Source organism: Varroa jacobsoni, unplaced genomic scaffold, assembly GCF_002532875.2.
Source record: "Varroa jacobsoni isolate VJ856 unplaced genomic scaffold, vjacob_1.0 scaffold_1063, whole genome shotgun sequence".
NCBI classification, from domain to species: domain Eukaryota; kingdom Metazoa; phylum Arthropoda; class Arachnida; order Mesostigmata; family Varroidae; genus Varroa; species Varroa jacobsoni.
Genome location: NW_019213965.1, coordinates 744,568 through 758,140, shown reverse-complemented (window position 1 = coordinate 758,140; position 13,573 = coordinate 744,568). Strand labels below are relative to the sequence as shown.

Below are 13,573 nucleotides of genomic sequence, written 5' to 3'. Positions count from 1 at the left end.
ATTAAGGATACATCGCAGCTGTAGCTTTAATAATCGACACTATTTTTTTCTTTTAAGGCACCAGCCGTCTGAAGCGATTCCTGCCATCAGTGGCTACTCTGGACATACGAACTCAAAACTGCTTCGATACATTTAACTAACGCTGGTGGTGGCAGGTTTTTTTTTCGGTATAATGATTCCGTCCCGCAAAATGTCAGTTCTATTCTGTCTGTTCACCATTACGCATACTAGCGGCATTTAACAGAAGAGAGAAGCTTAAGTAATTGAAAGCAGTCTGCTACAACAGTTATTCCACTATCATGGCCTTGGTTCCCCATGCTGCTATCTGCACCTTTCCAGCAGTTTTTTCTCGGCCCTTCTTCCTATCCACGTAGTATTGGCCTCGCTTGTATGCATATTTGCCTCGAGTAGTTAGATTGTCGGATGGCCAGGTAGATAGTGCTGGTGGCGTCGTAGGCCGCCGCCGGCGTGATTCTCTGTAAAAAAATACATTGCCTCCTGGCCTCCCGTGCTGGTTTTTACTTCCTCTATGTCGCCCTATTTCATACTTGTAACGCACTAGCCAGACTTCTGCCTTTGAATGAGATAGATAGCTTGTAACGGTACAGCATCCGGTGCCCGATGCGGCATACAGGATTCGGCCGGTGAATGCAGCGGGGTGGACTGCTTTGATGTCATTGATGCTACCGAATAAGTATAACGATGATATTAGGTCGATGCTACGATGAAACGACAGAGAAGCTCGATGGTAGTATGGCCAGTAGCAGCAGTCGTCGGAACAGAATCGGCGAAGTAGGAGTGGCTACGGGCTCAGCGTGACAGCAGAAAGTGGGGATGGTTATAGATGCGTGTGTGGGCCGAAAGGACTGATGCGTCAGACGGGTAGCTTCAGGAGAACGTGTGTACAGAGGAGACGTGGTGGCGAGGCTGCCAAAGGAGCAGCGACTTGCAAGGAATAGAAGCCTTAGGAGAAGGTGTGATGGATTCACGCAAAAGGCGGCTATGATGAAGCCGTAAGACGGCGGTATTCGATTACGATCCATTCCTTGGGGGCCTCACCATGACATCAACCACGGTCTATAGCTTCGTTTGGCCGGCTGTCACAGCGCATACGCCTGATTCTACTGTCATCCCCAATGTGTTGTGTAGCTTTCAGTGTTTACGAATATCGCACAGCGGCCGGTACCCCGGCTAGCAACATATTTACTAGCCCCGCAGTCGTTTGCGCAAAACGTTCGGCTAGGACGATGCTGCCCCTGCTAGAAAAATCGCTTTCTTCAGACTCTATTCGTTTGATGATAGCGATATACATAAGAGAGAAAAAGGATAACAAAAAAAGATTATATGCGTGTTAAACAGAACGTAAACAACATCGACATCCTTTAATGGGTTTGCTTAAAGTCAAGATATCCAAGGAAGTGACGCTCTCACCCACAGAGCTAACTATTGAGAAATCGCACAAAGTCTGTCACATTTGCTACGGAAAACAATCTAATTCAAATAATTACACACTTGGAATTAGCCTAAACAAATGAAAAAAAAAAGAGCGAACGGGCGGGCAGCTGCAAAGGAACAGTGACTCCTTTCGTGACGCAATATCAAGGAATCATAACGAACATATTGGAAACTAACCAGACCTAACTAACCACAAAACTAACCAATTAACTTGAAGTTGTTAGTGTTAAGAATGTGAAACGCCATTCTTCTGATAGTTTTACAAACTCGAAGAGTTAACAACGGCGATTAGCGGCTGCCTTGCCCAATTCGTGGATCTTCCGTAGCTAAAAGTCAATCTCTAATTGACAATTATCTAAATCTAGACTAGAGAACCAGTAAAAGCTAAAATGAACAAACCTAATCAAGAGTCCGCCTCAAAGGTATAAACGAAGCGTCGTTGAGTGCCTGCTGTACTTGCGAGGCTATTCAGTGCAGTGAAAGAGGCCGCGGAACAGGAATGACAAATTCCAAGCCGTTAGAAAAATTAGCACCCTTTATCTTGGCCTACCAAAAACAGATTTATACTGCAGATGATAAACATGAGTGTATATATGGCAATATGATTCAAGTTGTAAAACAATACAATTCTAATTCGAGATTTCGGTATTTCAGTAGCCTTTTCATCCTGCAAGTTTTACCCCTTTTTCTAAAGAAAAAGTTGCCAACAATACACTTTAAATAGACTTTCGTATACAAGGTGAATGTAGAGGTTTAAATTATAATACGGAGACGCATAATGTCAACGTACAAGTGTGTACGAAATCGAAATACCGTGTGTATCAAAATTTAATACAGCATTTTGTAAAAAATACATATTAAATAAAAATACACAAAAAATATGATTATAATACGATGCAGTAAAAAGTCAGGAAAAAACGAAGAAAGGCACATGTTTTTCTTATGTCAAGAGAAAGCTTAGTTAGGTATAATGCGAAACTGCACAAGCGCTCGTACCGATGTAGCCGATTTGCAGCTACAGATAGTCTACAAGTGAGAATTATTTCTAGCTATATCAGTGGTGCTAAAAGGCTAAAATTGCTCCCTAAGCGTGCGCAAAAATAAAAATAATGCACTGCGTCAAACCCAATGCCCGGAGAGAGGCGGTTCCAAGTTGCGTAACTTACCCATGCATTGTTTGTAACTGAAATCACTTGGCCCAAACCAAAGCCGCTAGAGAGAAGTACTCGTATTTAAAGACGCCATGGAACTGATAAACTGTCACTTAGATCAAACATCACGTTCCTAATAGCAGTAGCCTTTGAGATAGGACCAATAAGGAAAGCTTCCCATCAAAATCGGATTGTTTGGCTTCAACGATGACAACCGGAATACTTTTAGGGCAGGCACCAGATGCGCGAGAAGAACTGGAGGGATTAGCGCTTGGTCATATATGCACACTTGGGCTTAACCGGAGAACCACATTTCTATCGCTGTTGGTCAACGTTGGCTTATTTTTACAACATCATATGCCACGATCCAACAGCTCTTCCATAGTCCAGCTGCATTGAATCGCAAGATCTGCGAGTTGGAACGATCTTGAAAAAAAGACATATTGACCATAAGGACAAGCCTTAAAAGAGTGATTGCAGGTTGATGTGGACTGGTAAGTCGCTCGAGCAGGATGCCAGAGTAGGACGCAACATCTTACATTCCGTCATGTTCAATTACTTATGCGGCTAAGAAAGACCGCATGTAAATTCAAGGCGAGGTCCAATATATTGCTCGTATTAGAGTACCTTCTGGTTGGAAAGCATGTCCTATCAAGCCTTGAAAAAGTGGCGATAAAAAGGAAACAGCGAGATGTCGTTAACGATGACTATGTTGCAATGTGACGTGGAAACTACATGGTTTGCGAAGATGGCGTCTAAATACGTAGTCTAACCGCAAGCAATTTAGAGAATACAAGTCTCTTCGATCATTGAATGGCAGTAACATTTTCTCATCACACTCACTATATTCATATCAGACATCTACAATTCAACGATACTTCACGCAACATACAAAAGCCAGACTCTTTCTCGTAGCGGAGATGATACCATCTTCATATATCAGGGTATATATGCCTTTCCTCAGTTTTGGAAGTCCAGTTAACCAGGAGACGTGAACCGAAACATCCTTGAAGTACATTGTCATTATAGATGCCCCGTGCCCAGGCGTATTTAGGCAGGAAAGCATATATGGAGTTACCAACAAGTTGTCCACTTTGCTTCAATCAGGCATACTTCAGAAGCCAAAATCGATGCGATGATAGATTTACAGAACGATAGACGACACAGTAGAACAGACATTAGAAGTGATTCTCTGTGTGTTCGGCTTCATACAGTGAAGCCAGAGTTTTTCAAGAAACTCTTTAATGCTAAATATAATGTTGATAGGTCTTTGGCATTTCTTTTTTGCCGGAATCAATGCTAATGCGCCCATATGACGGGCATAATCGCTGGAAATGTACCAGTCATTCAAAACCGTAGATGGCTTTTTGATAGATAATAGTTTCTTTGTTAACGAATTGTGGTGTGTAAGTTACGTGATTACGGACAACTTTATTGTTGATTAAAGCAAAAACTTAGCAGTTTTGGGTATACCAGCGGTTCATTCCTCTATCGTTGTTACAGGAAACGCCTACTGAATTGCACGACCAGAGGAAAAAAAAAAAACATGGGCACTTTAGGTTGGATTAATGATCACTTAACAAACTTTTTTTCTAGAAACCTCTACTTCAGGCTCGGGTTGCCATGAGAAGCAAGTACCTACAGTACAGCTACAGATTTGTCTAAAATTTAATGGGCAAGCAGATAGAAGAGTCAGTTGTTACACCGTAATTGCCTTTGTGGACGACGACCAACCTGTTTCCGGATGTTGGGTGCAAGAACCGGGTACGTTCTGGAAGAACTCTTTCGAGCAGCAGCTTTCAATGCGTTTCAAGAAGACAGAAAATGAATACTATAGGAATATATGTAACAGTGCTACACAGTTCTATGCATTTAGCGATTGTCATGTATGCCTGTAAAGTATTCTGCAGCTCTGGCTGTACCAGCAAATACGAATATAATTGAGTGAATTCTCTGTCAGTTAGGGCTGTCAATTCTTGGTAAGTAGTCTGAGAAGGTTAAATTGTGCAAGCATGGTTATATGTGAAATTCTCTGTGAACTGTTCCAATGAGGACTCATGCGATAGTCTTTTGACTAGCCTTTTGGAAGACTAGACCTCGGTGTAACTGCGACTGCTCCAAGGGTGAGCTAACGGTGTCCGCTTACGGGCTGATGATACGACTGCTACGGCCAGAGGTGTAGTCTTCGCCTGTGTCTTACCTTAAAATCCCTATGCTAATTAACGTATGTATACCTGCCGATATTGTTGCAATAATCTGAGCAAGGGGGTATTGCTAATGTTGGATAGGAAACAGACGTTGAGCGAATGAATATTACGTTCGTGTAGGAGGGAAATGCACACTGCCAACAGTTCGTGCTTAGGGATGATAGTGTTGCGGCTTTCTATGCAGAGCTGATCCAGCTCTTCAATAGTATAATAATCTTCTTAAAAGCAATGAAAGGCCTCCTCAAAGAAGCTCTCGTTTGCTAAAGCGAAATCGATATATGTAGATAAATCGCTTTCATGCCGTATACGGAAAAAATAGGATAGGGTGCTTCCTTAGGTTTATTACGTAATCGGATCACGTAGCAGAAAGTGTATCTCAATCATCAAATATTTCCGTCCCCATATGTTCTATTGCATTATCTTCAACGTATTACTAAATAAAGGTATATAAGGGTATAGGAAGATAATTTTAGGTAGACGAAAATTACGCTTTATTGGGTGTCCGCGCTGGAATAGACAGGGCAGCTTTTTTACATCTGCAGTTGCTGCATTCTGCTTCAAAGCGTCGTAATATTTGAACATTTCTATGCTAGGTTCGTTGTTAAAGTTGCCTGTTCGCTACGAGGTCTGCTCCTTCCCGTAGAGAGAATAGGCTGGGTCATTTGATATGAGCCGATAGCAGTTAACAGAGTTTAATTCATTTGCTTCTTATATTCTATATAACACAGCGGATAATAGGCAGTTAAATAAACAACATGGTAAAGTTATTACGTCGAGTTATTACTAAAAAAACGTTTTTCCTTTGTCCATATTTTGGCGTTAACTTTGTTACCTATAATGAAATCCTTAAGTCGTGGGAGCCCTTTTACTTTCCGTTCGGCATCGTTCAGAAGAAAAAAATCCGGCCATCTAACAACTAAAGGCTGGCGTCGTTTCGGTGATAAGGTTAAAAAGAGAAGGCAACAGCTGCAGACAGAAGGACAAGATGCTGACCGTCGAAATCTTCTCCCCGAATTTATCTGCTTGACCCCGTATATTGCCCATTGGAAATACATAGCTATCTCAGTTTTTCTTTTTTTGTTCTCTTCTTCTATCGTCTGCGATTATCCTGTATTGTTACAGTGACTGCTACCAGCAAGAAAGCACTCAGCAATCGAAACGAGATGGGGCAGAACGAATATCATTTTTCCTTTATCATCCTGTTCTTCAAGGGCAAAAAGAATTGTGAGACATGAAGAACAAAAAAAGGTAAAAGTGGAATATGGCGCAAACAATGGCGACCATTCCCGCCGCGCCCAATGGAGTTCGAATGGAGAGCTCTACGCCCCTGCCAGTTCTCCCGTATAGTAATACTATTACTACGATTATTGCAAAGAAGCTGGGACCTGTAGGTGGAGATTAAGGTCCTGTCCTCTCTTAGGACGGTCATCTTTTTTAGTATCCCCACTTCACGCCGTTTGCTTAGTGTTTGCTCGTTTACACGTAGGGTAAGACCAAGTCCAGCTACAATTATTATAGGTGTATGGCATACTTGGTGTACTAAATAGCCAGCTTTCTATCTTGCTCTTTACCTCTCTCCGCTCTTCTTTCCCTTCTCATTCGTTCCCCTTTTCGCTAGCCGTGTGCCCGAGTCCGAGTCCAACTCATGACCAGCAATGTCGTCCACGACGAGCGTGCTATACGAACCAAGGGTCACGCTGGTAGAAAGTGTAAATTGCCCGCTACGGTAGAGCCAAAGCGAGTGGGGAAAAAGGACCCAAGAGAAAATGAGAAAAACATGCTAGCAAAGATAAAAATGGAATAGAGAGAGACTGGGCTAATAAGCCCAAAAGTCAATTTTTACCGCTTCCACTGCCATTAATGTGGTTTTCATCTTTAACCTTTGCTAAAACAGGCTTGGGCCGCCAACCTTGGCGTTGGTTGTTGGACGGGCTCCGCCGTCTATTGTAAGTTAGGCTTGGATCCTGGCGTCTGGCTACAACGGGATATGGGAGAAGTTGGAGTGGGAAGGACGCCGGACGAGATTTCGAAGGCAACCGTTTGTGGCCGGCTTTGTCCGCAGCTGAAGATCCGAAGGGCCAGTGTCACCACTTCAGAGTCGAGAACTACTGTTGATCTAGGAAGATCTAGGATGATGTTGCGCTTTTTCTTCTTCTTTTTTTTGACTTTTCGTTCTTTCGTTTAGTCGCCCGGTAGGATTGACTAGTATACCAATTATGGCATGGAAGCGTCGCTGTTTTTCGTGACTACAGATGCCGTTTATGCAGACCGCACTCGCTCTTTTTTCTTTCGTTCTTGTCTTCCTAGCGAAGTCGGTTTGCGACGTTCGTAAAAAAATTAGATGACCAAGCAAAACTACCGCGGTTCAACGGTATAGGCCGCTCTTGTGAACCACCCCGGACATGGGACGAGCTCACTCTTCAATATGCAGAGAACTGTATACAGCAAGTGCTATACGCTGGTTGTTCTACTGCAGCTATTGCCACCCTTCGATCTCAACCGCAGACCTTCTCATCCGCATGCACTATCACCAGCCGCAGCAGCTCTAGAAGCAGCAATAGAGAAAAGGACCAGCTCTCAATCAAGCTGCCACTGCAATTCCTGACTCGTGCTGCCTCCGTTGAGCGCAGGAATACATCTTATCGCCATTGGGCCATTTCGGTAGACTTTAAAAATACCGAACTAGGGGATAAGAAAAGAGAAGAGCTCGTCGAAGGCCAACGACCAAATGATCTTAAAATGTTGAGTAGCGTTGAAGTCGCTTTGGGAGAAATTGGCCTTTTTTGGCACTTTCTACCTTTGTTAGATTGAAGTCATTCCTTGAAAATAGAAGTAAGCACCGATGAACAGGCACAGTGTTCCTGTGATTATTGCTCACCACATATGGTGACTCGTTCCGTGGTGCTCATATGGTGACGCACGACAGCTAGACAAGTCAAATGTAGTTAAAGGCGAATGACATAATAACAATACATGAAACTTTATTATATGTCTATAACTTGATCGCATCGTTTGCTATCTCCTGCATTACCAAATGAACAACTGTAAAAGTGTTGCGACTCATGAAGTGTTGCTAAGAGGATTCGCCATTTTACTCTGATGCTCGCTTTAAGCACAAGTAAACATATCAGCCGACTGGGAAGGGGAAGACATCTACTTTGTTAATGTTTTTCGTGGAAAATCGTGCAACATAAGATCTATTGAGATGCGTCGTGAAACACTGTTGATCTTTATTATTATTATTATCTTTATCTCTCTTTATCATTAACTTCATCAATCAAAGTAACTGACTGATGCTTTCCAGTACAATACCATCAACGGCGCAAACGAGTGGGACCGCCACGCTTTAACTGGAACCTGTAACATCGATTAAATTCAATAAGTATCCTAAAAAATACGTCGATAGGTTTGTTGATGGTAGATAAACGCGTGGCCGAACTCAAAATATAAATCATTTCGCTGGCATTCCATATACTGGCACGTCTATAGAACCTGTCCAGGTAATTTGAGTTATACACCTCAATACATTCGTATTCTGATTTTTGTGTCCGGCATACAACGGTTATTTGTCCATGCCTCTTATTCATCTAAGAGCAATATATTCATCCTGACTTACTAGTTGGCGAGGGATCAGGTGAGATATACGCGGTTTACTCGGTTCAGCTTCGTTTGAGTTAATATTGGAAGGAGATTTTACATAGAATCATCATACTGCACCAATTATATGAACAGCCTGTATGTCGTAGTGAAGCAGAAAAAAGGTCTCGCAGCCAGCCACGACGATTCCGTTTACAAACGATTTTTCTCTCCACTGATCGCACCTGTGGTTTAGGAAAGGATTGAGGTATGCTAAAATGAAGGGCTGCCAAACCGCCGTGTCTCTAGGGGCCTCATTAGGTTCAGCGGAGTCTGACGAAATATAAGACCCGCCCAGGGCTCTGCATTTTGCAAAGCAGTTACGCTTACGGTCCCTTTGAATTGCTTTAAACCCTTTTTGGATTCATACCGCAGGTCTTTCCTGAAAGAATGTCGTTACGGAAAGCCATTATCAACATTGGATAGTATTGTAGGTCTTATTAAACGGGGAAACCATGCAATCGACAGCAGAAAGATGGATATCCTTTTCATTCCTAGCTACGCAGCTTCTCCATCAATTCAAGGTGGGACACCGATGACCAGTATTGGAAAAACGTCTGAGGATTTGAGAACCACAAGGGATTCCCTTTTTGCAGTAACTAATTTTATTGAAAAATGGCTGTATGTCCTGACTTTTCAAAGGTTAGATGATCGGAAACAGAAATATCTAAGAAGAAACGCATTCAATGTTTTTTGTCTCTTTTACACTTCTAATTTTATTTTTGGCTGTTTCAAGGTAAAACATCGGCAGCGTATAACTTGACATAAGTTATTTGTACAAACGAATATGTGCACATGGTTTTTTAAAACGCACAAAAATTATATCTTGCTTTTTGGAAAACAGCTCAGCTTATCTATGAGCAACGGCTAACCGCGTCGACAATAGGAGTAGTTCAAACTACGTAGTCGGTTTGCCCCATACCATGACAATGGCTGCGTTCAGGGTTGACCACCAAGAACAGGTAGCAATACAAAATGCAAGGGGTGGTTCGATCTGCTACCTATCGAGCAAATCGTAAAGATAAACGCGTTATGTTTTATACATATATAATATTTCTTCCAGTTTCTCATCTTGAAAATGATTTCAAGAATTTTAAAACATGATAAACATAAATACCGATGGGTATCTTTTTAAAGTTAAATAAACTATTATGGTTTTGAGAGTAAACAAAAAACAATTGATTTCCGATTTACTTCAATCCAGTTTAATTTTCGTAGCATTTTGCCCGACCTACGATGTGGAAAAATCTTGCGGCCGAAGACGCGCGAACCAGATAATAACTTTTACCTTATTGACCGTTTTAAATTCTATAGCTTTTTTTTCCGATAAAATCATAACGGAATTATTATTAGCCTTAGATCTGATATAGAAGAAATGTATATATACCACCAGTACGTCCGTAAAGGCCATTGCCCTCTAGGAACTTCAATATAAGGGCACCAAGCTACGTAATACATAACTACGTACTCTGTGGTAAAACGCTACCGTGGACATGAGTCGCGCCAAGAACAGGCTTCCATAATTGTCTTGGCTTTATGCAGAATTAGGCGAAAGTATGGCTGGCGCTGGCGGCAGCCTATTGGCTCGTTACGAGCTTGGAAAATCGATTGCAAATTGTTCGATAATATTTTTTGTCTTACCCGAAGGGCTCGAAACGCTTTTAGACTATTAGAAACAATACATCCCACGGCTCTGGCCGCGGCGCGCAAGAAATACTGAAGATGTCGGCGAGTCGACGGAACGGCAGCTATACAGATTACTGACACGCCGCGAATCAACCATAGGCTCAACTGCGCTAATGAACTATTTCGCTGATATGTTCTCGACAAATGACAGGACTCATCGGTTGCCTTATTTGTTTCCTGTTGTTGGTGATGAAAAACTCATGAAAGCGCAACCTGCTACTGAGAACTGACCATTCTGCAGACCCTCGATCACGCGCAGCATAACAAAGCAACAGACTCTGACGGGCTCCGTAATGATCACTTCTAGAGCGCCCTCGTTCTGGTTTCTTGCTGGTATATACTCTTTAATCTTTCAATGAGTACTTACATATCGACGCATTCAGGGTAGTGAGTTTTATATCCGTCACCGTCGTTAGACATTCCACAAGACAGCACGTACCCCCTCCCCTCGACTCAATAGAGAAATTTTAAGACCGCCTTCGACCTCGTACGTAGAGACTTGGTTTTATATACTTTGACATATGCGGGTGTACCATGAACTATGGCCGTCCTGCTGATTGCGTTTCTATAAAAGAACGATGTAAGCATTGGAGCGATGGAGCTGCCCGGTTTCTCATAAACAACTGGCCTGACTTAAAGCGATAATCTGAACCCCCTTTTCTTATCGGGCTTACTTAAAGACCTTCCTGGCAGAAAAAGAGCGGAGGGAACTTGGTCGAAGTTATCCTCAACGCGGATGACCTGGTAACCTACGGCTCAGGCAAATTCTAGGTGCAGCAGGCATTGACTAGCTTTAACACCGTAAAATTTAGAAGGGAAGCAGGATTGCAACTAACATTGCTTCTCATCGAATTTTCTTTTCGATACATTGACAGATTCCCGTATCTTGAATTATTCATCTCCTTTAATCGCCATTGCTTCACTTCCACCTTACAAAAGGTACATACAGGAACACATTGACTGCACCTTGAGAAAGGACCCAAAGTCACCTTTCATTCATGATACCGCTTCACCTATTCGCCCTTAACGTATCACTTGTAGCGGCTTAAGGAGTAAATATGATTTTGGAGAATCCTACAGAATCGCTAATTTCTCAACTGAGTGAAGGCCTCTTTCTTAAACCTGTTCTTGGTTTTTACTACATGGCAAGCAACCGAATAGTTTGCCAGGTTCCTTTTCTGACATCCTGCTACTCATCGAAGATCTAGAGTCTCGTTCTCGACTTTCGGCACCAAAAGCCTTCTTCTGGCATTTCGATAGATCAGAGCAGAAATAGACAGTGAATTTTTTACCCGAAGAAGAAATACCCGATTTGTGGCCCATGGCTTCCACTGCAAATTACGTGCGGAGGCGCGCATCCATGAACCGAGTGAAAAGTGTATTTGTGATAGACGCGACGGGAACAGTGATACATGTTATGTAGGATGCTGTTCTCTGGTACCTTGGCTCGACAGTTTGCCACACTGATGAAAGCTGAGTAACAATGCCGTCAACTTTTAATCCTCTTAAATCTTCTAAGTTTGTGAATGTTGCCATTCAGAAGCCATATACACACATGATCATCATTGATATATATGTCGGTTTTATATTTGACAGTACGTTTAATTTGAAGTTCTCACAGAGCTTAATAATTACGATATATATCAATACCATAAATGATCTTTACCGCTTGCACTCGTTAAAGTTACGGAAGTTTGTACAATGCAAAAATCTACTCCAATGGCAAGTAGGAAGAATAAGCTGAACGTCTACCTTGCGTACTTACCTGCCTGCCGTTTGCAAGTTGTCATCAGCTGCATTTGCAAGCTTGTAAGTTGACAGAACTTCGTCCTGAAATGAACCCCGCGGATGGATATATTTCTTAAAGGGTAGTTTCTCTTCTTCATTCAAGTTGGCCTTTTTTAACGATTTGTTCGATAACCGTCGAGAATTTATGAGTGGTTAAATGTTTTTTTTAGGTTTTACAGAATAACCATGCGATGAAACTCTACTAACTAAGAAAATATTTTGCACATTTTTATTATTGAAAGGTTAATTAGCGAAGAATACGGAAGTAGTCGAGAATTGATTGGATGTATTGATGTACAAGTTGGGAATCATATTAGATGCAATGGAAAGAATGATAAATGTAGTAATGTATAATTGTGAGAACTGCATGCTGTTACATAATAACGGTCTTAGCAATTTGTGTTCCCCCTGATTCACGCGGTATGCATGGTCATAGGTTTGTTTTTTATGTACAAGTGAAGTCAAATGTGTTGGGGGTATATGGGGGTGGCCAAATACACGCGGTATAGGGCGATTCAAGTAATAACGTAACGAGGATATTGAGATATTCCAGCTGTAATAAAATCTGTTGGTATTAAAGCGAGGTACTGAAATCATTTCAGCGTGGCAACGAAATTAACGTTAGAGCATTTCAATGATGAAACGAGAACTACTCGAATTATAATTAACATTGAGCTGAATGTGACAGCAGTGAATGAAAGCAACAATTGCAAAACGGGAACGGAATAAGTTGGCCTAGTAATTACTAAGTTTCTGTAAACGTCCACACCTTTGTGACTGGCTACACTCTACTTGCGTCTGAATGCTTTCCTAACCAGCGTTGCTGAATAGCCAATGTCGGCTTTTATAGTCGTACTTTTTTTGACAAGAAATGGTGGAAATATAGTCGTATCCTAATATTTTACATATTACGACGATTTGGACATAAATGAATTTGCTTTTAATTATAGAGGGCTTAGTCTGATCCTTCTATGCAACATTCGCCTTACAAAGATACTCAAACAGTGACGTTCTCTTGAAACTATTGCGACACGATTCTGTCGTAGGTGGCCACAGGCACGTCTGTATTGTACTCTTCCCATTTCTTTCCTATTCTCTAAAGCCCGTCATAACTGACAACAGATTTGTTAAATCAGGCAAGCATAGTGCAAGGAAACGACAGCTATAGCTTAGAAAATATTTGAAAGCAAGTAATGAGTACAAGAACATATAACAACGTGTGTCCTGAATAAGTTAGCTTCAATCCATTCGGTAGTAGAGGCTCGCTTCTTAGCTGTTTGTATATATCCGTTCACATCTGCCAAATCCTTTGCGCTGGAGGTCCGGTTCGAAACACGTCGGTGTTGCGAGCGCATTTGGAAAAGAAACCCCACATCATCGCAAACGTAGAGGTGGTTACAATCAAGCCTTGCCGCTTTTTGCACAGCTCATCAAGGTTATGCAAGGCCGCGCCTGACAGTTCGTTCTATCCCTTGCATGATATACGTAGCAAGCTAGCTGCACACCAAGAAGTCTGGTCCCTATGCAACCGAACGAGAGTGAAAGAGGTAGCTGAGACGAGCTGTTTAAGATCGTCAAATGTCGCTTGCCGGATCTGCATCATCTTCAGCGTCGGGTGACTCGGTTTCCCTTGCATAGCTAGCATTGCCG

At 42.1% G+C, this 13,573-nt stretch overlaps 1 protein-coding gene across 7 annotated transcripts in view; it reads right to left on the bottom strand.

The window, feature by feature from the left end:
• LOC111266186 (clarin-3) overlaps positions 1 to 13,573 on the bottom strand; it is a 121,743-nt gene that overhangs the window by 22,218 nt on the left and 85,952 nt on the right. For 3 of the 7 annotated variants that reach the window (XM_086970821.1, XM_086970822.1, XM_022843437.2), the window contains one exon: positions 11,901 to 11,965. The exons of the other annotated variants lie outside the window; for them this stretch is intronic. In XM_086970821.1, the coding sequence (XP_086826947.1) occupies positions 11,901 to 11,965 (65 nt within the window). The remainder of the gene's footprint in view (positions 1 to 11,900; positions 11,966 to 13,573) is intronic. 7 annotated transcript variants of the gene reach the window in all.